We start from the raw sequence: 27675 nt of genomic DNA on the forward strand, positions 1-27675 counted from the left end.
AGAGTGGTCCCACTCAGGATTTCATTCCAAGTGCTTCAGTCCATGTGGCTTTCACAACATGGGGTCTTCTCAGAGCAGGTGCTTGAACAGGGGGAGATTTTGTAGAATTTCATACTGATTAGAATACTTGCTTAGGAAGTGGAGAGCGCAATTAATTTTTTTGGGACTGAAGAGAACTCTGAATCTGTTCCTTCTGAGAGAATGCCTATGAGACTTTAAAGCCAACCTGGGATAAATCTCTTCTCCAGCTCATACTTTGAAACTAGACCACAGTTCAGAACAAAATGCAAAACATAGGAGAAGATACTCAGCAAGAAGTATATATGTTTTTTATTTTGTTTTGTAATGTTAATTGCATTTTCCATTGAACAGTCTATTGACAATATGTATTTCACTTAATAACTCTTAGTGGAAAATACAGAAACATTCACACAAGCCAGACTACATACAGGCAAAAAATTCTGTTGGTCTGAGTTAGAAACCAGTTCATCCATTTCTTGGATTTATTTTTTTTTAAGTTAAGACCCCAGTGACACATTTGTGAATGAACTCCATACTAGCCAAAAGAATTATCCATGTTTTGAACACAGTTTCTATCTACATATTCACTTATACACTTATGTGGCTGTGGTATCTTAGTTATCTTTGAGCAGCCTGATTCAGGTACTGTAAGCCAGTGCAGAGCTTCATGTGGGCTGAATTACCCCATTGAGAATCTGAAAAGCCTGGTTAATTAGCTTCCTTGCCTGTCAGTCACTTGTTTCCATCTATTTTCTCACTTCAGCTAGTTCAGTCATAAAACTGTAATCTGTTTTTCTATGTCTGTGAAGATGATACTCATAATTTATTCCTTCATCTACCCATCACAACATTTTTTTAAAACTTTGATTGGTTGTGTTCCTGAAGTTTTGCTTTAAATAATCTAAAGCTTTATGAACCTGGACAATATGTTTAATAAGTTTGTGTCTGGCTTTTCAACAATGATCCATACATAGAGATTATGACAGCACGTGGCTGTTGTGAAATGTTTAATTTAAACTGTTTCTTATTCCTCTACTTCATAACAGAGGTTCTTTGGAGAAAATGAGTTATGTATATTTTTCTCCTTGATTTTACATTTATTTATTTTAGAAAATTTTGAGAACTCAGAGGTTGCTTTTAGAAACATTGTAATCTTAATGTTTTAGGGAAAGAAATAAAAACGTTATCAAATTGAAAACATCAATCCTTTTTGTGGCAAAGGTGTATAGTTCCCACTTGTAGCTTTGTGGAACCATGAGAGGTGAGATGTCACACATGTCACGGAGGGAGGAGTAGGTATTGCCTGTAGTGATGTTATAATTTGTGAGGAAAATAAAAGCATTTCTTTAAAATTATCATTTTAAAGTTTGTATTTATAAAAGGAACATTAAAACTTCATGCATTTTTTTGTGAATAAAACATATTCCTCAAGGAGAAGGATTTCTGTTAACAGGACAATCTCATTTGTCTGAACCACTGTAGCATGCTGTTGGACTTCTTTTCTGACATCTCTGGTTCTTTCACTACTAGCAGTTCACAAAAGATTGCCTGGTACGTAGGTACATTGAAAGCAACCAATGACTGATCACTGGGGAAATCTATCATAAACCTCATGATTAGATGAACTGTGGAGAATTAATGAAATTTTAGTCCCTTTTCTTCCTCCTTCACTTCCAGACCGTAAGTACTATGGCACCATGTAGCACGTATAATCCAGGCTATGTGATACACTCAAGCCTTACAGATAGAGACCCCTCCTGACCAGATGGCAGCTGTATTCCAACTTCAGTTCCCTTTTTATATTATATTTTTTAATTGAATTAAGACTTGGTTTCACTCCTGTGTTCCTTCTCCTCTGAAGGAGCTGGGGTAGGTAAAAGTGTCTCTTTTTTTGCAGCACTAAATTGGGAACAGGTGGAAGTGCTAGCATCACCACACAGTATTCTGTCCTTTTCGAAGTCTAAGCACAGGAAAGACCTGCCTTTCCGCTCTCTTTACTTTCTCTGAAATATCCCAGACAAATAATAAATAAAACTGGGTTCTTTAAGTGAACTTATTTCTTGTGTTCAAGTTTTGTTGTGTACGCTAAGCATCTAATGCTGCAAGTTTGACCCTGAATCTTATAAGTTTTGTATTTTAGGCAAATGCAGTTTTCTGGTAGTGGTGAAAAGTATATTCTCACAGAGAAATGTCAGTTCTCACTGCTTAAACACTGCTTACTGTTAACTAAGGTTAATATTTATAGCAACTGACAGATAGTAGGGGGTCAGACTAGGGTAAAATGAAGAGCAGGCTGTTGATGTAGGAGGATCTTTTCACCCCTTAACTGTATGGCACTGCAAAGAAAATGTCTTGCCAAAAGAGTGTGGCAATGACATGGCTTTCGATGTTGTTGCTAGAAGGCACAGCTGTTGTTTGACATCAGTCGATCATGATCCCACCTCTTTGAAACTCAGCAGTGAATGCAGAACACGAGCTGAACTTCTTTTTCAGATAATGTATACCACGTTGAGTGGGGCAAACATGTTCATTATCGTTCTTATTTCGTCCTGAATTAAAACGGTATTATTGCTTGGGGTATTTCCACTAATTGTGAAAGTTTTTGGAAAAGTGAACCTTTGCTAGAAATCAAACTAAACCAAAATACATAACTGCAACAATCTTTCATTGCAGGTTAGGATTATATTAACATCTTAATTAATATAAATACCCTGACACTTCTCCTTTTTTTTTTTTTTTTTTTTTATTTAACCTCCCTAGATACTGGCAAATGTAATCATTTTTATCTGCGGAAACTTGGCAGGAGCATACCACAAACACCTCATGGAACTTGCACTGCAGCAGACGTATCAGGACACGTGCAACTGCATCAAATCCCGTATCAAGTTAGAATTTGAGAAGAGGCAACAGGTAAAATCACAGCCATGTCTGGGTCTGTTTTGCTCTTTTCACACTATCCCTCCATTCATCACTATACAATCCAGTTTGCTAATGCACGAACACTTAATGAATTACTTAAAGTTACTTAAAAAAATATGCAAAATCTTTTGAACAGGGTTGTGCACAATTTCCATCTGAATATTAGAAGGTATTATATTTGTGTTGTCAAATACATGTTTTCTTTCATTTGTTCTATGAAAATATTTTATGTTAAAGAAAGTTGGAGATGCTATATGGATTCTGTTTGCACACTATCGCTTTTGTTTTCCTTATTGAATGAGCTGTGTCTGTTTTACGAATCTTCAGTTCTTTATGCCCAAGACCAACACTGCAAAATCACTGCGAGAAGATATTACTGAGCTGTTTTTGAAAAATATTTGAAACTACAATACTGATGAATCATGTGATATAGTTCTAGGGGTCAGGTATGTTAAGAGGAGCTAGGGGAATTGCATAATGAGACTGTCTGTCATTTATTGTAGCAGCTGAATAAAAGGCTTCTCTGATTGCTTTATATAGTTCTTTTTCTCTTTGCAAGTTCTGTACAGTGCCTATCATCCTGACAGATAGGTGCTTCATTTAAGAGAATTTGAAATACAAATTAGTTCATCAAGTAGTAAAGAAGATAGGTGTGTTTTGCTTTGAAGGTCACCAGACTTAAACTTCTATGAGCTGTTGAGGGTCAGGGAATAGAGCCTTCACTGACACATTTCTGTTTTCACAGAAATGCAGATGTTCACCTTGTATGTCCCAGCTGACCTTAACTGTCATGTCTGTCTCACAAATACCTGTAACCTTTTTCAATATTCATCACCAACACTTTTTTGCAGCAAAGGCAAATGGAGAGACCTAAATAGGTGGGGGGTGTGTGTGTGGGTGTGGGTGTGTGTGTGTGTGTGTGTGTGTTTTCAGAGGACTAGCTTTATTCTGCTGGGCACTTGAGTTGCATACTGGCTGCAGTCACTGCAAAACACTTAAGGTAGTCTTAAGGAGAACACTTTACAGTAAAGGCAGGCTTTGATGATTAGATGCAAAGTCTGCATAAGGTACTATTTGCAGGAGAGATTGTGTAAGAGCAGTCATTTTTAAGTTTCCACCTCTACCTCCATGAGCTGTATTCACTGGACCAGTAGGCTTTATAACTGATAGTACACAATGCATATTTTACTATTTCTTGTGAATATGGGCCAGAGTATCTCCAAATTAGTTCCAGTGAGACAGCTTGTAAGGACAGGGCAACCAATGCCAGGTATCTGGAAGCGATACCGCTCCAGACTGAGGACTCTCCAGTGACATGAGGTCGACGTGATGGCTTTGAAGCTCATGGTGACATTGTAGAAGATGGTTAACACTGTTCCCTTCTGCTCAGGCCTCAGCTGTCAGAAGTACACATGCAGACCATAATCAAACAGCATAATTTATAGCAGTCATCAAGGTCTCTCTTACTCAGGGGAGACCTGAGCTCTTAGCTTCCTGAGCACAGCTGTAAGGGCTCAGATTTCTATTATTGGTTGCTTTTTCCTACAGGCTTAGGAAATGCATTGGCATATCTGCCAGAATCAGGAGGGTGTGTTACTGGACACACTCACCAGGTGAACTCAAAGGGGTAAGGATGATGCTTGTAGAAGCCAGTAGTTAGAACAGACATAGTGCTAGCTGTTGGCTTCTGTAAATGTGTACTATTTGCTGGACACTACTAATTTCTATGGAAAGACATAAGTAAGTAGTTTTGGTTTCCTAGCACCTCTGACGGTCTTGCAAAAATCATTGAGAACTTGACAATAGAGAGAAGCAAAAATATCTAGAATTCTGTGCAGATGCATTTTCCTCTTTATTGTTGGTAGGAGTTGTGTTTCTAATATGCTGGAGCACAGCAAAATGGAAAGCAGCAACAGGCATCTTTCATGGATAAATTTTACTGTTGTTATAAAATAATGAAGGGCAGTATATGTGATTTTTTATATATATATAAATATAAAAGTATGTGTCATCATATTTGTATTTTGATAGAAAGACATATAGATTTATTTAAGACACCTCTATGTAGTGTATCACAGGTCTGGATTATTAATAGATCAATGACATTAAACTAGAGTAAGTGAAGTATTTTGTGAATATTAATGATATTTTGACCTCTGATGGGCCATTAAATCATCAGATCTTCTTATAAAGATTTCTTTAGCCTTTATCCTCTCAACCCCATAATATGTCCTTTATCTCGTGTCACACTTTTTCCAAACAAAAAGACAAGGAGCTACACATCCTTATTATCACACTTATTTAAACATGAAAAGGTAAATAAGAATTAATTTTATAGGGTATTTGTTTTTTTTTTTCTTTCTTCCAATTTGCAGACTTCTTTGTCTTCAAACATTAGTCCAGAAGTGGATATATTTTAGTCTTTTGATACTGCTTGTTTTGCCAAACAGATATAGAAGATCATCCACATTGTTAGTATTCAGGGAGCAAGTCAATCATATTGCTGACTATTTTTAGAGGATTGAGATACACTGAAAAAGTAGTAGCAGGTGCATTTTAAAAACTATGAGTTTGATCAAAGCCTTCATTAGCCTTTGAAAGACTGTAGCATGACCCTTTACTCTGTGTCTCTTTAACAAGCAAAGTTTAATTTACATCAGTGAGAAGTAACACAAACTACTTTTGTACAAGTGCAGAGCATATGTTGTGCTTCTAAATGTTTAGGGCTCCAGATCAAATTTGAAAATTTGTCCAGATCATGGACATTGTGTCTTTTGTAATTGTTTTTGAAAGATGTACAATTTATACTCTAGATTGTTCCATGGGTTTCCTTTTATTTTGTTTGAGAGTAGGCTCATACAGAAGTAGCCAACTATTATTTTTGGTTGGGTTTTTTTGTGTGTCTTTGAATAGCCTTTTTGAGAATACCATTTTGATTGTATCAATAGACAAGTGTATTGAATTACCACTCAACAGTTATGCCAAAGAACTCAAGAGAAACACCAAATTATCTGTTTTCAAGTGTGACCAGCATACATAAGTATCTGGTGAAATAGGGATTAACATATATATACCGAGATACAGATTAGACATATTGTACCCACTCCACTGTGTATTTTTTGGGGGGCACAGTGAAGGCTGCTGCTTCCAAAGGGATGGGAAGCCTGAAATGGGTCTCCTAAGTTCTGGACAGAGGCTGAGGGTGAAGGCCCAGGTGAGGTTGGTCAGGGCCAGTAAGGCCAGTTAGTGCCCCAAGGGGCACTTAGGCTTGGCTTGGGTTTGCACTGTATAATGTGTTTGCACTGTATAATGTGTGTTTGTTTGCAGTTATAGATGTGTAGAAGTTTATGTGTATTAAAAACCACATTTTTATGAACTGTGGTTTCATAGGCCTGTGCTTGATAACAGTGGACACTCTGGACTTTATTTCCATTAGTATACTTCGTTGTGAGAGTCACTTTTTTAAACTCTCATAGTAAAAGGCAGTATTTTCAAGGCCCACCTTGGTGTTCCTCACACAACTTTTCTATCTTTTCAGTGTATATAAAAGAGAAACATGAAACTATTCTGACCTCTATTAATTTGCAGCCTTATTTCAAGATAGATATATGATCTCTTCTCCAAAATAACAAGTGATAGGACAAGAGGAAATGGCCTCAAGTTGTGCCAGGGGAGTTTTAGATTTGATATTAGGAAAAAATTCTTCACGGAAGGGGTTGTGAAGCATTGGAACAGGCTGCCCGGGGAAGTGGTTGAGTCACCATCCCTGGAGGTGTTTAAAAGGTGTTTAGACGAGGTTCTTAGGGACATAGTTTAGTGCTAGAGTTAGATTAGGTTATGGTTGTATTTGATGATCCTGAGGGTCTCTTCCAACCAAAATGATTCTATGATTCTATATTTAAAATAGTCTCTCATAACATTATTTGTCTTACTGATGCAGCCTGGCTGACAGTTTGTAGGGATAATGACTCACTAACACTCAGTGCAAGATTTTCATGCTGACAAGCAGTTAGGATAATTGCTCTCCTCTCTCTCTTCTGGTGCTTTGCATCATGAGACACAGGAATATACGCTGAGATGTTCTTACAACATCACAGGGAGGTGTTTGTAAGGTGTTGGTATTCAGTGGGTTCTCTCAAATGCTGTCTTTGAAAAAGAGGCAGTATAATGATGGTTTTAGAAACAACACTCAGGGAGCAGATGAAAATGAATGAGGTTTCAAATCATTGAGTGGGATTTTAATTTTTTCACCGAAACATGGTGAAGCAATACCATTCATTACAGGAACGGAAAGATTTCAAAATTGTTTTAAAATTAATTTAAAACAGAGAAACCTCATACATTTCTGAGACTCAAGGCTTGGTAAAGAACAGAAACATTTGAAATATATTATTTGGAGCCAATATGTAAAATGTGGATTCCTGTAAGTTCAATTAATGCATTTTAAAATATAAGCTACTAATATTTTCATGGAAATTATTTTTCTTTTTTTTTTCTCCACAGAACTTCAGGGCCAGTAAGCATGAAAAACAAAACCTAGTTTCTTTAATTTTTGAAGCCATTTTCTACTTCAGGTGTGTTTGTACACATACACATGGGTGAGGTGCCAATCCTTTATATTAATCTACATGTCATTACCAGAATTAAAGCCTGTTCCGAGGAAAAACTTAAATGTCAAGTTCAGCATAGTAGACCACATGGAAGATGGATAGAATATGCAAGTAGAACCTGAAAATAGTCCACCAAAGGGCTACAGGGCTAATTAGGGAACTGGAACTCATGACAGATGATGAGACTTAGGGAACTTTGGATGTTAGGCTGCAGCAGAAAAGGCTGCAAGGGGAATAACTAACATCCACCTGCTGCCTGAAGGAGCTTGCGGAGAAGATGTGGTCAGATTTTTCTCAAAGGCAGACAGTGAAAGGATGAGGGGCAATAGGCACGAGCTGCAGCAGGGCAAATCCTGTCTGGAAGGAAGTAAACAGTTATTTCCCATGAGAGGGGTTAAGCACTGGGAAATGCTGCCTGGAGAGGTGGTGGAATCTGTGTGCAGGGAGATTTTCAGGACACAGCTGGAGAAATTGTTATGCTTCGACTCTGGTTGTGGGCAAAAGGGAACACAGAATAAATACAGGACTCAGAATCTATTGTTTGCCTAATTAAAGTCTGAACAATCTAATGAAAATACAACAAACAATTATTAGTAATATTTCAGTTACAATAATAATAACAGTCACAGTCTACATTATCTAATTAATACAGAAAAGTGTAAACACGGCTAAAACTATTATGAAGAAAATCTAGTATATCCTCTTTTTCTCTGGTATTATTGTCAGTGTTCTGTTACCACGTAGCCCCACAATACAGTTCTGAGTTCTGCCATTTCCATGTGCTTTGTACTGAGTTTGCAAGGCCTCAGGTTAAGGCTACTTTTTTTTTTTTTTTTTTTAATCTTCCTGGAGCTTTGTTTTCATGTGATTTGTCTGTAAGAACAATTTTCCTAATAACAAGGTGGCTATAGCTAAATAATTTTACTTTTCTCATGGCATGGTGCAACCATAGTTATTATTTAGATAATATTAGTGAAAAACTGTTCCGTGAAGAATGAGATATTTACAACTGTTACATAATGCGGAAAAATACAGACCTGGCATAATAGTGGAAGCTTTAAGAAGTGAACATACAGAATGCAGTGCAGAGGAATACAGGTATGTGATGATTAGAGACGGGACACAGGCTTGGCAGTGAAGACCTCAGGTCGCCACTAGTCACCACTGGTCAGTTAAAGAAATGCAGACCTGGACCTGGACAAAAGTGCTTTTTCAGGGGAACAAAGAACAAGTTCTAACACATATAGAACACCATATATATTAAAATTGGATATAGCATGAACTTGCAGACCAACAAAGGAGGAGCAAGATAAATGTGTGTTATATATATAAAAGTTACCCCAAGGAGATCCTAGATTGAGGAAGAAGTAACCATCATCATCATCATCAACATCAGCATCATACTCCTCTTCCAAATGCTGATGACTTGCTGAAAGCCTCTCTCACTACCACTTCCAGGCTGAAGCTTTTAACCTTAGAACTCACAAGAACAGTTAAACCATGAGCCTTTTACCAGAAAAAGGGTTAAAAACTAGGAAGTGTATGTATAGCCTTTTCTCCAGGCTAAACAGCCCCAGTTCCCTCAACCACTTGTCATCACACATGTGCTTCAGACCCCTCACCAGCTTCATTGCCCTTCTCTGCACTTTTCCAGCACTTCAGTCTATCCTGTAGTGAGGGGCCCAAAACTGAACACAGGAGCCAAGGTGGGGCCTCATCAGCAAAGTACAGTGGCACAATGACTTCCCTAGTCCTGCTGGCCACACTATTCCTGATACAAGCCAGGATGCTGTTCGCCTTTTTGGCCACCTGGGCACACTGCTGGCTCACGTTCAGCTGGCTGTCAATCAACACCCCCAGATCCCTCTCTGCCAGGCAGCTTGCCAGCCACTCTTCCCTGGCCATATAGCACTACCTGGGGTTGTTGTGACCCAAGTGCAGGACCCGGCACTTGGCCTTGTTAAGCCTCATACAATTGGCCTCAACCCAGTGATCCGTCTGGTCCAGTTCCCTCTGTATGGCCTTCCTACTCTCCAGCAGATCAACACTCCCACCCAACTTGGTGTCATCTGCAAACTTACTAAGGGTACACTCAGTCCCCTCATCCAGATCATTGATAAAGAGATTAAACAGAACTGACCCCAATACTGAGCCCTGGGGAACACCACTCATAACCAACCACCAACTGGATTTGACTCCGTTCACCACAACTCTTTGGGCCTGGCCCTCCAGCCAGTTCTTTATCCATCGCAGAGTACACCCATCCAGGCTGTGAGCTGCCAGCTTCTCCAGGAGAATGCTGTGGGATATGGTGTCAAAGGCTTTACTGACTGAAGTCTAAGTACACAACGTCCACAGCCTTTCACTCATCCACTAAGCTGGTCACCTTGTCATAGAAGGAGATCACGTTGGTCAAGTTGCCTTTCATAAACCCATGCTGACTGGGCCTGATTGCTTGGTTGTCTTGAATCTGCCACATGATGGGACTCAGGATGATCTGTTCCATGACTTTCCGTGGTACCGTGGTCAGGATGAGAAGCCTGTAATTCCCCAGATCCTCCTTCTGTCCCTTCTTGTATATGAGTGTCACATTTGCCAACTTCCAGTCAACTGGGACGTCCTTGTTTGCCAAGACTGCTGATAAATAATTAGAAGTAGCTTGGTGAGCCTCCACTGCCACACAGACTGCCTTGTCCCACTCTGGTTTTGCTGCAGGTTGGATTGGATCGGCTCCGCAGCAGCTCCCCTTGGTGACTGACATTTATTGCACTTGAGACTATATTAATAAGTTTTTCCATCACCGCCTACCTCCTCTCTGCTCCCCAGGCAAAGCCTGGGAGCCACAGGCTGTTCTCACCCAGCCCCGTTACCCCAGAGGAGCTGTTTGTCCCACAGTGGCTGTGTAGGGGTGCCAGCCCCCTGCCCTTGGTGCTCCCAGAGAGGAACCAGCACAGGCAGGGCACAGACACATGGCCACCAGGCAGTTGCTGCCACGGCTAAAAATCAGGCCAATGCAAGCTCAGAGAAGTCTGGAGATGCTGTATTGAATACAGAGCTTGTGGTGTTACAGTAAAAATTGTATTTTCTGAGCTAGAAAGGCCCCAAGCGACTTCATCTAGTTTTGAAGTCAGCCCTGTTTGGAACAAGATATTGGACTATATATCTCCAGAGGTCCCTTCCAACCTGAATATTTCAGTGAGTTTGCAGTTTTCTTTAATGTATTTCCTATAGCAGAGTGCTGTGAAATACAGAAATACTGTGATTTCTGATAGAGAGAAATGAAAAGGTAAGTGTCCCCTTTAATAATAATATCCTGCAATGGCAAATGAATGTGTTTTATATCAACAAAAAAATCCTATCAGGTACTAATGAAATTCTTCCAAGTTCCCAATACTGACTCTTTGTTTACAGAAATGTAACACCAGAAATAACGTAGCCATTTTTTCTCCAACTTATTGATGAGAATAATAGTAATTTTGCAAGACGAATGTATATTTTTATCAAAAGTTCTGTGATGTGAAAATTATGTGGGTACCTGTTGTCAATTCATTATGTTCAGGTTGCCCAGTCATTGACAAAATTGAAATGGATTACATAGGCATGATGATACTACAATAAGAAGAATATTTTCTGATATCTGTTTAAAAGTCTGCAATTGATTTTCCCCCAAAGTTCAATATTTCAATAAAATTCTGAAACTTTGATTTCAAGTAACAGCTAAATATGTTCCTGGTTCCTACCTGGACGCTTACAAGTACTTCTCTTCATTCTACATTTTAGAATTGCTTCTTTATTATTTCCATGCTGAGTCATTTCACATAAAGAATATTTTAAAATAGCAAATAGGTACATATCGGTAGATTTAAAACTAACAGTGTTGTGCAAAAATCTTGCAGATAGATACAGCAGCATTTAGTGTAGACTGTTGACAAAAAGTAGGCTACTTGTTAAGAGTCCAAAATGTGAATTTAAGAACCTGCTTTAGGCACTAATGTTTGATAGTCCAGCTGTCTTAGTTTATGGTTTGAGCTATGTCATATTTTAGAAAGGACATTTCACTGATAAATTTCAGATGGCTAATAGCATAATAATTTTACATCATACATCAGTTACTTACTGGTGAAAATAGACAATATAATATTTATGATACCTTTCTACTTTTTCAGACTAGTTTATCCTTCTCATCATACAGTAGCTGCTTAGTACTGTTACTTCATTTATGACCCCCTGTAATGTTTTTAATGAGCATTAGTGGTACTTATGTGTTAATAGTATGTGTGAAGGAGGTAAAATACATAAGAAATTTAGCATTAGCATTCTACAACAAAGTAGGAAGCCTGATTTAGAGAAGAGGAACTAGGGATAATAGCTTTTAGTAGAATACTTTCGGTTACATGCTTCTCTATTATTTTTATCTAACCCAATGTGGAAGAGTATTTTTAAAAGATTTCATTCAAAACTCACTGTGTCACATACACCTTTACTTTATCATAAAAATGGGTAAGTACATAACAGCTCCACAGGTGAATAATTTTAAAATCATAATTATTCTTTTTATATTGTTCTATCAATGTTAGTGGTTCAAAGACAGTTATTTTTGGCCTCATATATTAACACTTCAGATGCTAATAAGACAAAGGGATTTCAGTATCTACACTCATAGTCTTTGTTCACTCTCACTAATGTATTTAGCTTTTTGCACTGATGTTGGGATGTGGTATTCTGCTGCCTCTTCTACTAAGATGTCTATACCTTCATGACTGATTCTTAAAACGAATGGTCTTTGAAACTTTTTTTTCGTAAGAAGCTGCTGTTAATTGGGCAAGTTCTGATCATGTGTTGTATTCAGAATGGAATTGTGGGCTTGTCCCAGTTCACCACCGTTTTCCTACTAGAAGTATATTTACAAAGCCTAGTTCACCAGGGCTAGACTATGTGTTGTTCATCTCTTTACAGCAAATTTTTGTGTTACCTAAATATATTCTTAAGGATTAGTTTGTCGTAAAAGTGGTAGATACAATGGAACAGTTTCTTTACACTCTCTGGAACCATACATTTAATCTCTGAATATCATAGGGAATAATTAGGGCTTTCTGGGTAATATTAGTAAAACAAGTGAAACTTTAACCATCATTCATAGTGACTCTGCACTCACTACTGGATTACCCCAAATATTCTTCCACTTCTTTAAACAGTCTAGTTCTCTTAGTAGCATCATTACATGTGCTATCAATGTATCTCTGATATTTCATAGAAATTGGAGTTGGACTCGATGATCCTTGTGGGTCCCTTTCAACCCAGGACATTCTATGATTCATGATTGCTTTGTATATACAGTAAAAATACAATATTTCCTAGATGTTTGCATTTTAACTTTTTCTACATCCACGTTGAATTATAATTCTCAGACCTTCTTTTTTAGTGCTGCAAACATTTCAATAAACTCATAGGCAGTTTTCAGTTTGCGTGGCTGCAGTTGCATTTTTTTCTTCTCGATTCCTTTTCCTGCTGCGCATTGGTTCAGTTTATGCTTTCGTAGTGCTAAACACATCACTGTGTTTTCTGAAAAAACATCTGAGACAAATGACCAGCCAATAAATGTAATAGCTACTGGCAGAACAATTTCCTGCTCCCTATGACTTGTGAGCCTCAAAAAGTGACTGTGGAACATTCTTTGCATAGCACACGTTGACAGAGTGGATACTCCAGGATTTTATTACCCAAGTCAGTTACCGTGCTTTACTTTTATGGCATGACCAAGGCCTGTGGGTCAAGAAAAAGAGTAGGGGTAGTGACGGGTGGTACAGAGACTTTGTAGATGCCTTGCTGACTGACCAGAGCTTTTGTAAGGGAGAGAAGATATTCAGTTCCTTGCTGGCAAATGGATCATGTACTATATTAGCAACCTGCGTCTTGTTTAAAGTTCTGGAGGTATTCTTTCATAAGACTTCACTATTTCAAAAGTTTAGGAGTTTCTGAGATGGAGTAGTGAAGAAAGGTGGTTGGTTAAACCCTTCGTATGCAGCTTTTCGTTTCACCCATTTGGAAAACTCCAGAAGTTCATCAGGTGTGAGATACCACCCTTTCAGTGCTTTTCCAAGGATCTGAGGAATAACCTTGAAATATGTAGAGAAACACTAATGACATAAGACTACTTTTCTTAAGCTATTTTCCAATTTTTGCTCTGCTAAATTGTTTGTAGGAGCTATGACATATCTCTTGTGCAGAAATAAGGCTTGTCATGTTTGGAAATGTTATAAACTATGCCTTTCACCCCAGGGATTGTATATTTCATTTTTAGAGGGAAAGATACCATTATTGGAAGTCTAATTATCTACATGAAGACACTTATATTGTCCACCGTTTTGAAATGAGTGCCTTAGCAAATGTCTTGTGCAAGTACCTACTGCACGGATCAATAGAAACACGGCAGTTCTTGCATGTAATGTCTTTTCCTGCCTCAGGACTTCATAGACAGAAGAGGTCATTTACCGTTTTGCAGCAAAGCAGATGAGATTTCAGCTACTTCTCTTTGTGTTGATCTGCAGTAATTTATTACATCTAGCATTCTCAGATAACCCAATGAGTCATGCTGCTTTAAGAGTAAAATGTGTAGTTTAAGGAGATACTAATTGCCGTGTTTTCATGGATATCCTGATAATTCTGATGAAATATACAGGTGGCAGACAAATGTTAATTTTTGTCATGCCACCTGCAATTTTGTCAGCCACATCAAAAAACCCTAAAATTAATAGCGAAAAAATAGTTCTTTTTAGAAAGTTAATGTCTTTTGTCAGCAAGTCCAAAGTTTTCAGTTGTTAATTATTCCCATAATTAATTGCCTCGCTTTTAAATTGCAGTTTTATTTCCAGTTTTAAATTATTTAAATCCAACTAGGTCCCTTTGCCCTTACTATCATTGCTATGTCTTTTTCAGCTGTCTACATTCAAAATACTCTCTGCAAGAAGGGATTACAAGATATTGTGGCTACAGAATCTACACATAGATTTTGATAACCCAGAGGCCTCTTCCAATCTCTTTTTTTTTTACATACAGAATTGCTCAGACACATCATAAACATCCTCATAATATTGTAAATAGCTTGAACATCTTAAATGATTCTCTGTAATGAGGATTTTCCAGGCATCTTATCATTCTTGTGCCTATTTACTGAACCCATTCATGATTTCATTTTTATAACAAGCATATCTGAACACACTGTTGTCAATAATGTCCCCAGTGAATATCCTATAAAGAGGTAAAGATCCATAAAAAAGTCTTTTTACAAATATAGAAGTCACATTGGCCTTGTTAGCAGCAGCATCATGCTGGGAGATCTTGCTCATTGGGTTTAGTACCCATGAACTCTGTATTATTTCCAGAGTTACTGCTTTCCAACATACATACTTCCATATTGTAAGTAGGGGTTTTGATTCTGAATTAATTTCCTTTGAGTATTTTAAATATCTTCTGTATTGCTTCTCACAAATAGTTCTGTATTTTTCTAGCATTGTTAATAATCCTGTCGCTTCTAAATATTTTCTTTATGTCACTTGTAGTATTTTGGGTTCTTCAAATGGTTGTCTGTATGAACATATATACTGGCAGTGCACATATGCTAAACAACTTAAGTTGGGGACATTTTAACTGATGTGCCACTGTATTCTTCGTCCGTGCTCTATTGAGCACAGGTTATAAGGAGGGAGGTGTGCTCACTGTCTAAAGGTCTTCTCGGCAATCTGGCTAAATTTTCTAGAAGTTCATATCCTTGTCAATGGCCTAGCTAGATATTACTTCTAACACTTTTCACATCTTTCTCTTCCTGTAATGTTCTCTTTCTTTCCTCTTCCCTCCAAACTCTTACCTCCATTTAGCAGTTTCCCTGAATCTGAAGGGCTTCAGACTGTGGCAAACGCTCTCAGGAAAAAAATGATAACTCTGAAAAATACACTATTCCCAGGTGCTTTCAACAAAAAGCCCATACCAAATGGTAGATGCCTGCTAGGAGCTGAGCTAGTTGTGTGCAAGGCCAGCTTGCTAATAAGAGCTGTTATGGAGAAAGCTGTAAGAAGTTATAATATGGTCTTCTCACTCCTTCCCTTAGGAGCTGCTTTTTTGCTGAGGCTGTCACCCTTGGTCCCTACCTGAGCTACATTGCAGCTGAACTGCAGTCACGTCTGTGCCATCTAATTTGTTCATCTGGACCCTGACCCACAGACTTGACTTTATGGCTTGACCTCAGATCTGCACGTGACAGTGTACTTGACTGGAGATCACCTGGCTGTAGCTTACCCTCATTACCATCTCCAGAGATGATCCTCACCCTGACTTGCTGAAATGATTTCATACTTCTTGGTTGGCGGGATCTTGAGTCCTGCCTCTTGGCTCCCAGCTCTTGTGGAGTCACACAGAATGACACAGAATCACAGAATGTTAGGGATTCCTGTGACTCTTGGCCCCCCAATTCGCCTTCCCTTGCAGAACAGTCTGCCCTTGCTGCTCAGTGGCAGTTAGGGAGACTAATGTTTCTTTTATGGTGCTTCCTCAGCTTCATCTTCTAATGAATTGTACTTTGACTGTTTCTTGGTTGTTTTATCTAAACCCATCTTCTAGACAGAAGAAACAAACATCTTCAAAACTGTTTTGCGGATGTCAGGCAAGGGTTCGGTCTCCTGTGAAATTAACAGAGAAGGTGTTCTTCCATCACTATTCACTCCTTTTGGCCTTGCCGAATTCCAGCCACAAAGGGCTCCCTCCTGGCTTTGGAGAGTCTAATCCAACTTGGGGTGGTCACAGGTCACCAAAGGATAGCCAAAGACAGAAGGAGAGATGAAAATACTTTAATACCTATCAAACCATGCGTATCGTAGATCTACAGGATCATGTTGTCATGCTGGATGCACAGCTCTCATCTCCTGGTTGTTCTTTGCTCCAAACCCAATCCTGATGGACTGTCTGATGTTTACTTTTTGCTTATCTTCTCACCCTAAGCGTGTTGTGCAAGACACTTCTAAGATAATTTTAATTGTCCTAGCACAGACAAGGCAACTGATTTCAGGACTTTCTTCATCTGTTTCTGCACACTGTTCTGAAACCTGGCATTTGGCTAGATCTCTTTTTGAAAGAATTGGAGGAAACTCTGCATCTCATGATCTGGGACATGACAGTTTTTGAGTTATAAATGGTGTGAATGAAGAAGATCCTCGTGGCTAGAAGAACAAGAGTCCATGAAGTTTCTTTTTTTTTGGATTGATGTATTAACTATTCAGTAATTCTTGAGGAAATCCCTCTGCTTTTGATTCCAAAATATCTTTGAGAATTAAGATATCCATTCTTTATTTAATCAGGAAAACTTCATTTACAGTTATTTTGGGCTTATACTTGCAAAAACTATGGAGTTCAGATTTTGCTCATCTCCCTGCAGGATGTTTTCTTAGCTCACTCATTTAAGTTTCTCTACTGGACAAAAATCTGATATTTGTGGTGGAAAATGAACATGGGTTTGATTAGCGTAAAAGGAAAATAATATGAGCAATGGCTTCTTGTTTCCTCCTCTACCTTTTAATGAAGCTGTGCTTTTAGTGATGATTCAACTGCAAGTAGAGAAGAGGGGGATGTCGGCATAAGCAGTCCCAATTACACTAGGATTTCAGGGTAGGGTCAGACACTGAACACAGCTGAAGTTTTGCCTAGTGTTCCATTCTTCGTTGGTTTTATTTTACAGATGACACTCATCTTCAGCAGAGGCAGCTCTTCATAGTGGGTATTGAAATGTCTTTGTCTTCTGAAATACAGTGAGATTTCTCTGAAAGATCTCTTGGGTTTTCCTTTCTAAAGAAAATCCCTTTCCTTCCTTTTGGAGTGTTCACTGGTTTCACCAGTTTGTACTCAAAGAGAATATTAGGAATATGACAGTCTTTTCCCATAGGTTACTGGGCTTCTCTCCAGGCAGCCACATTATATTTGAGATATTCATAAGAACTGTGCATGTGGATGCTTGTTAAAATGAGAAAGAAAAAATACTTACTACTAAGTAGAGGTTCTGTGAACTATTTTGCCCTGAAAGATGTTCACAGCCTGTGTGCCTTGCTGATTCTGAGAGCCATGGGTTTTTTGTTTGTTTGTGTTTGGTTTTGTTTTTGTTGTTGTTGAGTTTGTTTTTTGGTTGGTTTTGGTTTTTTTAATATCCTTTCAGATTGAGAGGAATGTACTAAATTCATACAGGGAAGAAAGGGAGGTGATATGGCCATGCTGATACTGTTACTGTTGGAGCTAAAAGGTGCACGTCCAACCTCAGATGCTTGGGCATATATGTACCTACAGCATGGTTGTGTACAACAGCTTTCAAAGTACGTGGACATTGAGGCAAATAGGTTTTTGTTAAAAGTATTACATTTCTTTATTCTTCCAGATGATCAACTAGCTCTAAGGAAACCTCTGGTGTCTCAGACATGCTACTCAAAATGCTCAATATAAAAATATGTTTCTCAGTAAGCTGTACTTTAAAATCTGCCAGGAAATTTAATTGCAAGCCATTCAATCTGTGCTACTCTGCTAATTTTTAAACCAGAATGTTGAATAACACTAAATTGTATGTTTGTATAAATCTAAACTATCACATGAACAGCTGTCCTTATTGACAACAAATGTCTTCTCATTACAAAAAAAAAAAAAGTCTGAATGCAGTAGTAAAGGAAACAAAAACTACAGTCGAAATGAAGCTTTATGTATGATTATGGCTGAACTTAAATTTTACATCTTAATAAAAATCTGCTTAACCTTTCTAAAATACTGTATTGGTGAAAGTAAACACCCTCCTTGAACTTCCTCTCTCTGTATTTCCTTATTTCACTGAAATCTGACACTTTGCTTCTAAACCCTTACCAGAGCCACTAATGAATTATCTCCGGCCTCCTCCAGTTTTAATGTGTTTTCTGATGACAGAGATTCAAAAAGGAATAAAGAGGAAAAAGAGAAGTGTTGAGAGAAAGAAAATGTCCACAAATTTAACTACTTACCACTTTTACATTCACTTCTCATGTATCTACTGAAACCCATCTTGTGAACTTAATTTGTTCCTTTTAAAAAAAGGGATTTGTGTATAACCAAAATGTTCAACCTATTTTCTTTAGCAGAAGTAGAATTGTAGAGTAGACCCTACTAGACCTGTTTTCAAAATGTAATTTGTAGAAGCCTTTATTCCTACTTCAGAATGTAGAAAAAGAGGTCTCAAATGTGAAGAGGTTATTTAATCCTTCTCATTGCTCAGTGGCAGGACAAAGTATACTTGAACCCCCCTCAAGAGATGTCTGTGTAACCAGCTCTTCAAAATATGGAGCTTTTACGCCTTCTCTAGATGTGTTCCACTCAGTTTTTATCTTTGGGGAATATGTTCTCTGTTGCCCTACTTAAATATCCCACAATGTAATCTAGACTTGTGAATGCAATTCACAGCGGTTGTAAATAAGGTTTATGCTTTCTCTGCACCTGAAGACTATTACCCTCTCTCACCTCAGTTATCCTTTCAATGGGGAAACAAGCCCAGTTTCTTCCATTGTGGCTTGTAGGCCATGTTTTCCAGACCTGTGACATGTTGTCATACTTTGTCCAGTTGGTCCAGGTGGTTTTCTGTAATGTTACAGCACTTTGGCAGCATTATGTTTCCTGTTAACTTCAATTTAACATTTCAGAGGACCTTGGAATATAATGTGCTATTGTCCTTTCACCTTTGCATTTCCCAAAGTGAGTTTAAAAAACAAATTACTGGAGGTCAGATAGAATCAGCAATTAAACCCATTCTGTTTACCAGTGCTGGACTGGAACTGTCTTCACTGTTTAAATGATCTTTTCCCACTCCATTCTACACAGTAGTTTTCCTGCTTTCAGAGTGTAGCTACATAAACCATCATGCACTTAACTGAAATACAGAAGACCTTCATTCAAGTATAAGTCATTTTTGCTTGTTTGCTGTAACCAAAGTCTAATAGAAATATGTAGTATTTATGTTTTTCTTCCTAAAGTGAGAAAATCACCTCTGGCATTTTAGACTACTGTAATTTGAAATGCTTTCATGTTTTAAATATTTTTAATACACTTTGGCTGCCTGTGTAGGATTTTACCCTCTTCTGAGAAAAAAAAAAATTGCAACACTGATGTCCTTTAGTCAGTTACTGGGAAGTCTGCAAGATCTCTGAAGTCTTGTACCCTGGAATTGCAAGGACATATATTATCTCAGGCTTTTTGTAACCTCAGATGCCTCTCCCGTAACACCAAGTAGGGCTCTTGTTGCAACTGCTTGTATTTGAAGGCTCTTCCATAGTCTTGTTCTTTCGACTATGCAAGAATCTTCTGCTTCCAGCTAACATGCATTTGTGGCTGTTCCATATTTTAATAAACTAACTGTTGCCTCTTTCCCATGCTGTTACTTATATCCAGTGCTTTGGATTTCCTTATTACTAATGAAGTAATGAAATCTGATGGAACAAAGAATTGCAGCTGATTTTTCCCAGATCCACTTCTTCGAATACCCAAAACCGTCCTGTAAATAACTTCATCAAGCAGCATTCCTTTTCCTCTGTCATTTGCATTTGTGACATCCTTAGTCTTTTTCAGGTATTTTTGTTAAAACAATCTCCAAATGCGTTTTCTACTCGCAAATACCATTCAATTTCCTTCTTCTATGTCTCTCTCTGACGATGAACTGGTGTATTCTTCCATGCCTCTTTTCATCTCTTTGGATGTCTCTTACATTCCTCATGTATATCTTCCTTCTTTTAAAGTACTTTTTTTTTTTTCTGTACAATATTTTAGTGAGATCTTCCACCCTACAAAAACCAGAACTGGTTTACTCTTTGGGAACATATCAGTTTCACACCTAAGTACTGTATTCCTGTTGTGTGATTGGTCAGATTAGTATTTGTAAATATTCGTGAGCGTCTGATATGCTGGTCCTATTCAAACTTTATTCACCTTCCTTATCCCCACTTCCCATTTTTTTTAGATGGCCATTAATGGCCACTTATTAAAAACCTCAAAATATAAAACAACCTGCCTGCTACTCCCTCATAGATAGTCTGTGCAAAGAAGGATAAACACTAAACTGCAAAAGATAGTCAGGTCCCAGCTACTCTTTATTCTCAGCCTCTCACTGAAGCCAAGGAACTGCTTGGGGAGATGATAATATCTTTGCCTATGGCAAACACAACAGTAGCAGGAAGCTTCAGTCACATCTATATGGGCTGGGTAAGTGTCGTGGCCCATGGTCTCTTGTGGGTTATGATACAGCACAAATAGGTGTGCAGACATAAGATTGCTAAGTTCCTTCTCAGTTCTTCAACTAAGCTAATCAGAGAAATCTTATAAGGAAAGTAAGCCTTGATTTAGTACTAAAAATTGCATGTGAGCATCCCTGCATGGTTGAAAGGAAAAAAAAACAACCAACCCACAAACAAAGCCAAAACCAACCAACCAACCAACCAGAAAATAAACAAAACACACACACACACAAAATGAACCAAAACAACAAAGTAATGTTGGGGGGAACTACACAAAAATCAGGAAAATTATTGAAAACAGCATTTAGGAGATAACCTGAAATCTGAAAAAGCAGGAAGGAAACATGGAGGCTATTTAAACCACCACAGAACACTGGAACAGGCTGCCCAGGGAGGTTGTGAAGTCTCCTACTCTGGAGGCATTCAAGACCTGCCTGGACGCCTTCCTGTGTAATCTCATCTAGGTGTCCCTGCTCCGGCAGGGGAATTGGACTAGATGATCTTTCGAGGTCTCTTCCAATCTCTAACATTCTGTGATTCTGTGTGATTCGGTGAGAGGCTCAGAGGACAAGTGTATTTATTTAAAACATACTAAATAGACAAAAAGAGAAAGTTGTTGAAAAGCAGAGCAAAAGAGATTGCTAGGAATGAAGATCATAAGAACAGGCACTCTGAGACAAAGGAAATGACCATCTTGTTCTCAGTCTTGTTGCTACCCAGTAGCTTATACCCATGAAAAAATGGAAAAGATAATCTGTCTCATTTACTTAATGAGCTAGAATTGATGCTGTTTTGTTTAAAAATACTTGACAAATTTTCCACCTGTGAATTTATCTACTCTTTTTTTGAGACATTGTAAATTTTTGACATCCACAAATATTGTGGCACACTTTTTCAGCTCAACTGCATTTTGTTTGTTTTAGTCATTGCCTGCATAGTTTTATTTGATGCTCACTTAAGTCAGTCTCAAATAGCCTAAAGACCAGATTTTTGTGTGCCTATTTTAAAGTTTCTTCTTCATTGCTACTGTTATTGGAGTTTTCAAATTCAGCGTTATCACCTTTCTCATTATAGGTCATCAGATGTGACTGCTCAAGCAGTAAGACAGTACCAAATCCATAGCATTTTTAAATTTTCTGCTTTTAGCGGATAGTGGAAAATTACTCTGCTGATGAGTTTACACAGGATAATGAATTTTCAGGCTTTCACAATGGCTGACAAGCCCAATCATTCTTGCAGCATTAAAAAGGAAGATTCCTGTAGTATTTAGAAAGCAGTGTAATGTTGTGGGTTAGTCACGGCCCACAGCCAGACTCCCACCCAGCTACTCACTCACTCCCCCCAACCCCAGCAGGAAAAGTGAAGAAAATAAGAAAAAAAAAACAGGGATGAGAAAGCTCACGGATGAAGATAAAGACAGGGAAATCACTTACTTTGTGGGCAAAACAGATTCAACTTTGGGAAAATTAAGATCTTGCCAACTAACGTAGCTTTGGCTAGTGATGTTCCCTCTGCTGTTTCTCACTCTTTTTGTTCCCTGTTCTCTCTGTCTGGAATTTCCTTCCCTGCCTTACACATACGTTCCCAGAGACACCACCAGCTTTGCCCAGCTGTGTTCTGCAGTAGGTCTGTTGTAGAACCACTGACCTCTTCCCACAGAGGCCACCCCTGCAGCTCCTCTGCTGTCAAAACGTTGCCACCCATGCAGAAAGCCAACACGGGGATCACAGAAGAGAGGTGGGGACCATAATGACTGACGGTGGTGGAGAAGGCTGGAGGGGAGCTCTTGGTGACAGCCAGTGGGTCCTGTGAAACCATGGCCTCGGTGTTCTGAGACCTTTCTACCACTTTTCACAGGCCATTTTTCACCTAGTTATTATGAATAACTTTGTATCATCAGAAAAAATAAATGGCCCTGGTAATTGTTCCTGTTCATTTTATCACTGCGCTCTAAAACCTGTTCTACTGTGACATTAATTTGTATCAACTTCTTTGTTTCATACCCCTTTTGTTTCATTAATAGCTTTGCATCTTCCCAGTCTCCTCTTGTTGGTACAAACGAAAGAAGTTACCTGGCCTTTTGGCAGTCTTTCTGCAGTGCTTCTTAATCTTCCTTTGGCCCCACCAATTCTGGTTGAACTCCCTGATAATAAAAATATTTTATTTCTATTGCTCGGAGAAAGTTGCTTCTCCAGAACTTTTTTGCATGCCTTTTAATGGTTTTATGCTCTTCTCTATTTCTTATGTTTGGAAAGAATGTCAGTTTTGGAAGGCTGCCTTTCTCCAGTCACATATGTGATCATTTGGAAATGCTCTAGCCAGAGTAGATCCTGACACCTGCCTCCCATCCTAACTCCAGGCTATATTGGCTGCTGTGATCTTTCAAATGCAAGAGGACTGAGGGAAAATAAGGCTATAACTCGGCTTCGTTAAATTCCCTTTTCTTTATAGGTCACATCTGGTTTTGTGCATGAGTCAGTCCGTCATAGGTACCTTTAATAATGCCCTTTACAGCATTGAAGGGAACCCTCAGGCAGCCCAGGGCTGATATGCGGCAACAACTGGGGCTATGTTTCTTTTTTTAATTAATTTTAAAAAAGGCCTAGTGCTCATAGGGATTATGTGCAGCTGTAATACAATCCACACTGACAACACTCCTTAAAAGCACAATTACAGTAAAGAGGTTTACTCCAGACGAGTAGCTCCTCATCTCTGATTTTGCAATGTAGAGGTTGCTGGATGAAATCTGTGAAGAATGGAATGTTAAAGAAATAACAACTCAATTTTCTGTCCGTATTTACAAACAATATTTGTACCAGCAGTCTTCCTTCATTTTAAGATATTCTTCCAGGTTATTTTTAAATACACCCTTCATGGTCACCATATGTTATGAATGAACATTTGTTTTCTGATACTGTAGAGAAAAAAACCTGTTCAGCTTGAGACAGTGGTTATAAAAATAGTAGATGGAAGTGTTAATGTGCCTGGGACTCTAATTGTGATATGCAAATACTCTGCAAATATATCCAAGGACATCTGGGTTTTTTTTATTGCTCTAAAAAGATAATTTAAACAAAATCACAGGCTTTTGTTTTTCTTTTTATACCAGATTTTTATGTTAAATCATTCTTTTATATGTAGTCTTTTGTTGCTCTTTAATGTATACCTTTCTAATGAGGGCTGATTGCTTAACTTGTGGGTGTCCTGTGATAAACTTTCTCTTCATGTTCCTCATTTCATGTAAATTGTAGAGCTAATTTTTCTTCCCCATATGCATTTTTTAGAGTTCTTGTAAATTAATGCATGCATCCTCAATGAGTTTGAGGAACAAATATGTCATAACCCAATTTAGAATCAGTAGCATATGAATAACATATTGCTATTAGCTGATGTCCCATTAATTTTTGCATATAAAATGCAATTAAGTATTATTGTTGTTGTCAGTGTTTTTGTCCCAACTCTGTGCAAGGATTCTCAATAATTCCAACAGACTATCATTAAAAGGCTGTGTAGTGCTATAAATAGATGTACTATAACTTACTCACATAAATCATTGTAGCACAGTTTCTTCCTAAATTTTTTCAGTCGGTGAAAACTATTATCCAGCCTGTCAAAGACATAGGTACATTGTTGCATAGCATAGCATACATTAGCATTTTAAAGATATGACTGGCTGAAGGTGAATTGGTTGACAGATGTGAACAGTATGAATGAAGATGCACAGAAGAGAAAAGGAAGTGGCAGTGCCATAGTGTAGCACATCGGGAATGCAGAAACAGATGCAGTAGGTGAAACTCAAGAAACTCTGATGACAGCTAAGTAGAACTGCACATATTTGGTGTGCCTTAAAATGCAGGCAGTTGCAAGATCTGCAAAATTTATTATACATTGTCAGGGACATACTGAAAAAAGGAATCAAGTCAGCTTGATGCTTGTTGAAACTTTGGTAAAAATAAAAAGTGTATCTTATGAATATGTGCAGGAAAACAGCCATCCATTTTGAGGAAAAGATTGACTTTTCTAGATTATGATTAAAATGTAGAAGCCATATGATAAGTATCTGTTAATCATAGTGGTGATTTACAGTGTTTTCTAGAAAAAGCATGCTATTGTTTTCCATACTAGGAAGAGTAAACTAAGTGATCAGAGTCTCAGTGACAAGATAAAAAAATCCAGCACTCTGGACTTCAAACGTTTTAGGATCTTACATAAGCAATGAGACAGGACAACTAGACAATTAAGCAGTGGGCTATGGAGAGCCATGAGAGATGGGGTGCATTTTAAGGGGCAAAGGGAACTGAAGGAGTGGCTTCAGTGTGTGCCACTACTGAATGTAAATTGGAAGTTTTCAAAATACCCATTTAACCCCCAAAATCATATTAAAATGTGGGGTCTTTTTCATTGATATCACTGTTAAAAATCAAGAAAGCCCTAACAGCATGCACCAAAGGATTTATATCCTCTACAGGTACGACCACCTGAAAATGACTGATCCTGACAGCATGTTATAGGGGATCCCTCAAACCTTGTTTCAGAAAGTTTCAAGCTGGTCATGAATTGAACTAGTTCAGTGGTACTTCTCAGATTTAAAAACATGTTAATATATTAAATGCTTACTGAAAATTATTAAGACATTTAGAAAACTGTCTTTAAATCACAATAAATGGCTGTGGTGCAGGGGAAAAGTGGAAAAAGACACAAGGTGCACACACAGCAGACTTCAAAACCTCCTTACTTATGCTGTGGTTTCAGATGTAGAAAGGCTGTTGCTGGTATAGCCTGGGTACCTTTGCTGTGTGTGAGGAGTGGCAACCATTTAGTCCATGAAAATACTTGACCAGATTTCTCCTAACTAGCTACTGGTACTCATTTCTGCATCCTCCTCCTGACAGCTTGTGTGGCTTCTCTGTCCTCATATCTCCACTTCAAAGGGTGTTCTTCCACTTGCTCTTCTGGCAGCTCAGTTCATTAAGAGATTTACCATGGAATAGTATTTTTCAAGCAAGTTTGGTTTCTTTAACATTCATCAAAAATTTGATATGAGATCACCATATGGTTCAGTCACTGACTTTGTTTAGTATATCACATTTCTTACAGTTAGAGAAGAGTTGCATTGCTACTGGATTCAAAGAGAGAACCATTGTCAAAAGTCTTCTGTCTCTTCTTGAGCATAAGAGTAGACTTCTACACACCATTGTTGTTTTTTAAGTGACTGCATTCCTCCCTTTCCAGATGTAATATCTGAAACTTACTTTCAAACTTTCTCCAAAAATATCACAAGTGCAATTTATCTGCAATGAGACACGTTTTCAGTGAGAGGAAGAAACGGTGGGTAGTGTAACTGAAAAATCCAACATTAGTTGACAAGTTTATTATTTCTGAAATGCTCGAAGTCACTTGCAGTTCTCCAGTACAGTGGCTCATCTTAAATAATGCTGGAATTTCAACCTGTTAATATGGGCAGATAGTAAGACATTTTTAAGGAATAGGAAAGAAAATAAAATTACTAGTATGGTACAATGCGAGGTTTTCATTCCAGGGAAATGTGTGCTTGAGTTGGTCAGGTGCTTAGCCTAGCCAGAATGAATGAATCAGTTTCTTAATCTAAAAAGCCCACATATTAAAAAAAAAAAACAACCAAAAAACAAGAAAACAAAATGTTGCCCTCTAAAGAGGTTTTATTTCATGAGGGAGATTTGGCATTGGGAACATTCTGGCATCAGCTGCAGGGTGAGTGCAGTGACAGCTACTTCTGAGTCACTGCCTGTGTCAACATGGACTCAGGGTTGTTTACTGCTCAATGAAAGATGCTCTGCTGAGCAAATAAATTAACAAATGCCACTGCAAGGGCTTCTGTAACCCCACTGTACCCATCACTTTGTGGTAACTCTAACTGGTGCAGTGTTGCCATTCTGTCCCCCTTGCCACGAGTTCCCATCTGTCTTACGTCTGATACCTCTATGCAGAGCGGAACCTCTGCAGGAGAATATGCTTGTAAGTTTTCTTCATTCAGAAAAGGATGATTTTAGCCTTTCAACTGTAGAGCTGTGGTGTTGGGTTAATTGCTTTTTTCAGAGGGACTAGACATGAGATAGAACTTACATTTGAATGTTATGTAGCATCCATTGTTCAATACACTGTATTACTGAAGTGAAAGGATTTTTTATATAAATACATATAAAAGTATTGTTGCAATGAATTACAGCAGAATAAGAAGATGGCATGGTAGGGTTTCTTTAATTTGTGTTTTGATTTAGGTTTAATTTCATGATGCAAGTCTCAGTGTTAAGAAGTTTGAAAAATACAAATTTAAGGCATTTCTGTTGTATCTGTGCCCTTTGAACTTGTAAGTAGGTATACAAGACTTTATTTTGTAAATCACAAATAGAATGAAGTTAGGCACTTGTTCAGATAGGTATCTCTAGTCATACCCTAAATGCACTTAAGTTACACACTTTCGTAAGTTCTATTGGGTGAATTCAAATGCCTGTTGATAAAGAACATAAGTGGGTATAAAAAGAAACAGAAAAAGTTTTAAAGGACTAGGCTGTGTTGTGTAGCTTGCCTGCTCTGTCTTCTTGGAAGTCTCTTAAAATATTAAAAATCAATCATAAGAAAGCTACTTTCCTTTTACCATTGAAAGTAAAGTATTAATTTGGTTGATTATAGACCAGCTTGTTGTTCTCAATCACAAAAAAAAGGAAAAAAGGAAGTAATAGAAATACATTCCGTTTAATCCATTTTTAATGTTTAATACTTTGTTATCGTGAAAGAAATTTGATAATAGAGTAATTTTAAATAGCTACAAGAGCATCTAAAATTTTGCTTAGATGAACGGAGATACTGAAAAA

General features: G+C 38.1%; 1 protein-coding gene across 3 annotated transcripts in view; it reads left to right on the forward strand.

Annotated features, from left to right (window-relative positions):
* Positions 1–27675, forward strand: part of ADCY2 (adenylate cyclase 2) — a 225391-nt gene that overhangs the window by 98862 nt on the left and 98854 nt on the right. For all 3 annotated transcript variants that reach the window (XM_082045288.1, XM_082045289.1, XM_082045287.1), the window contains exon 4: positions 2782–2931. In XM_082045288.1, coding sequence (XP_081901414.1) covers positions 2782–2931 — 150 coding nt within the window. The remainder of the gene's footprint in view (positions 1–2781; positions 2932–27675) is intronic.

The sequence above is a fragment of the Streptopelia decaocto genome, assembly GCF_964273445.1.
Source record: "Streptopelia decaocto genome assembly, chromosome: 2".
NCBI classification, from domain to species: Eukaryota; Metazoa; Chordata; class Aves; order Columbiformes; family Columbidae; genus Streptopelia; species Streptopelia decaocto.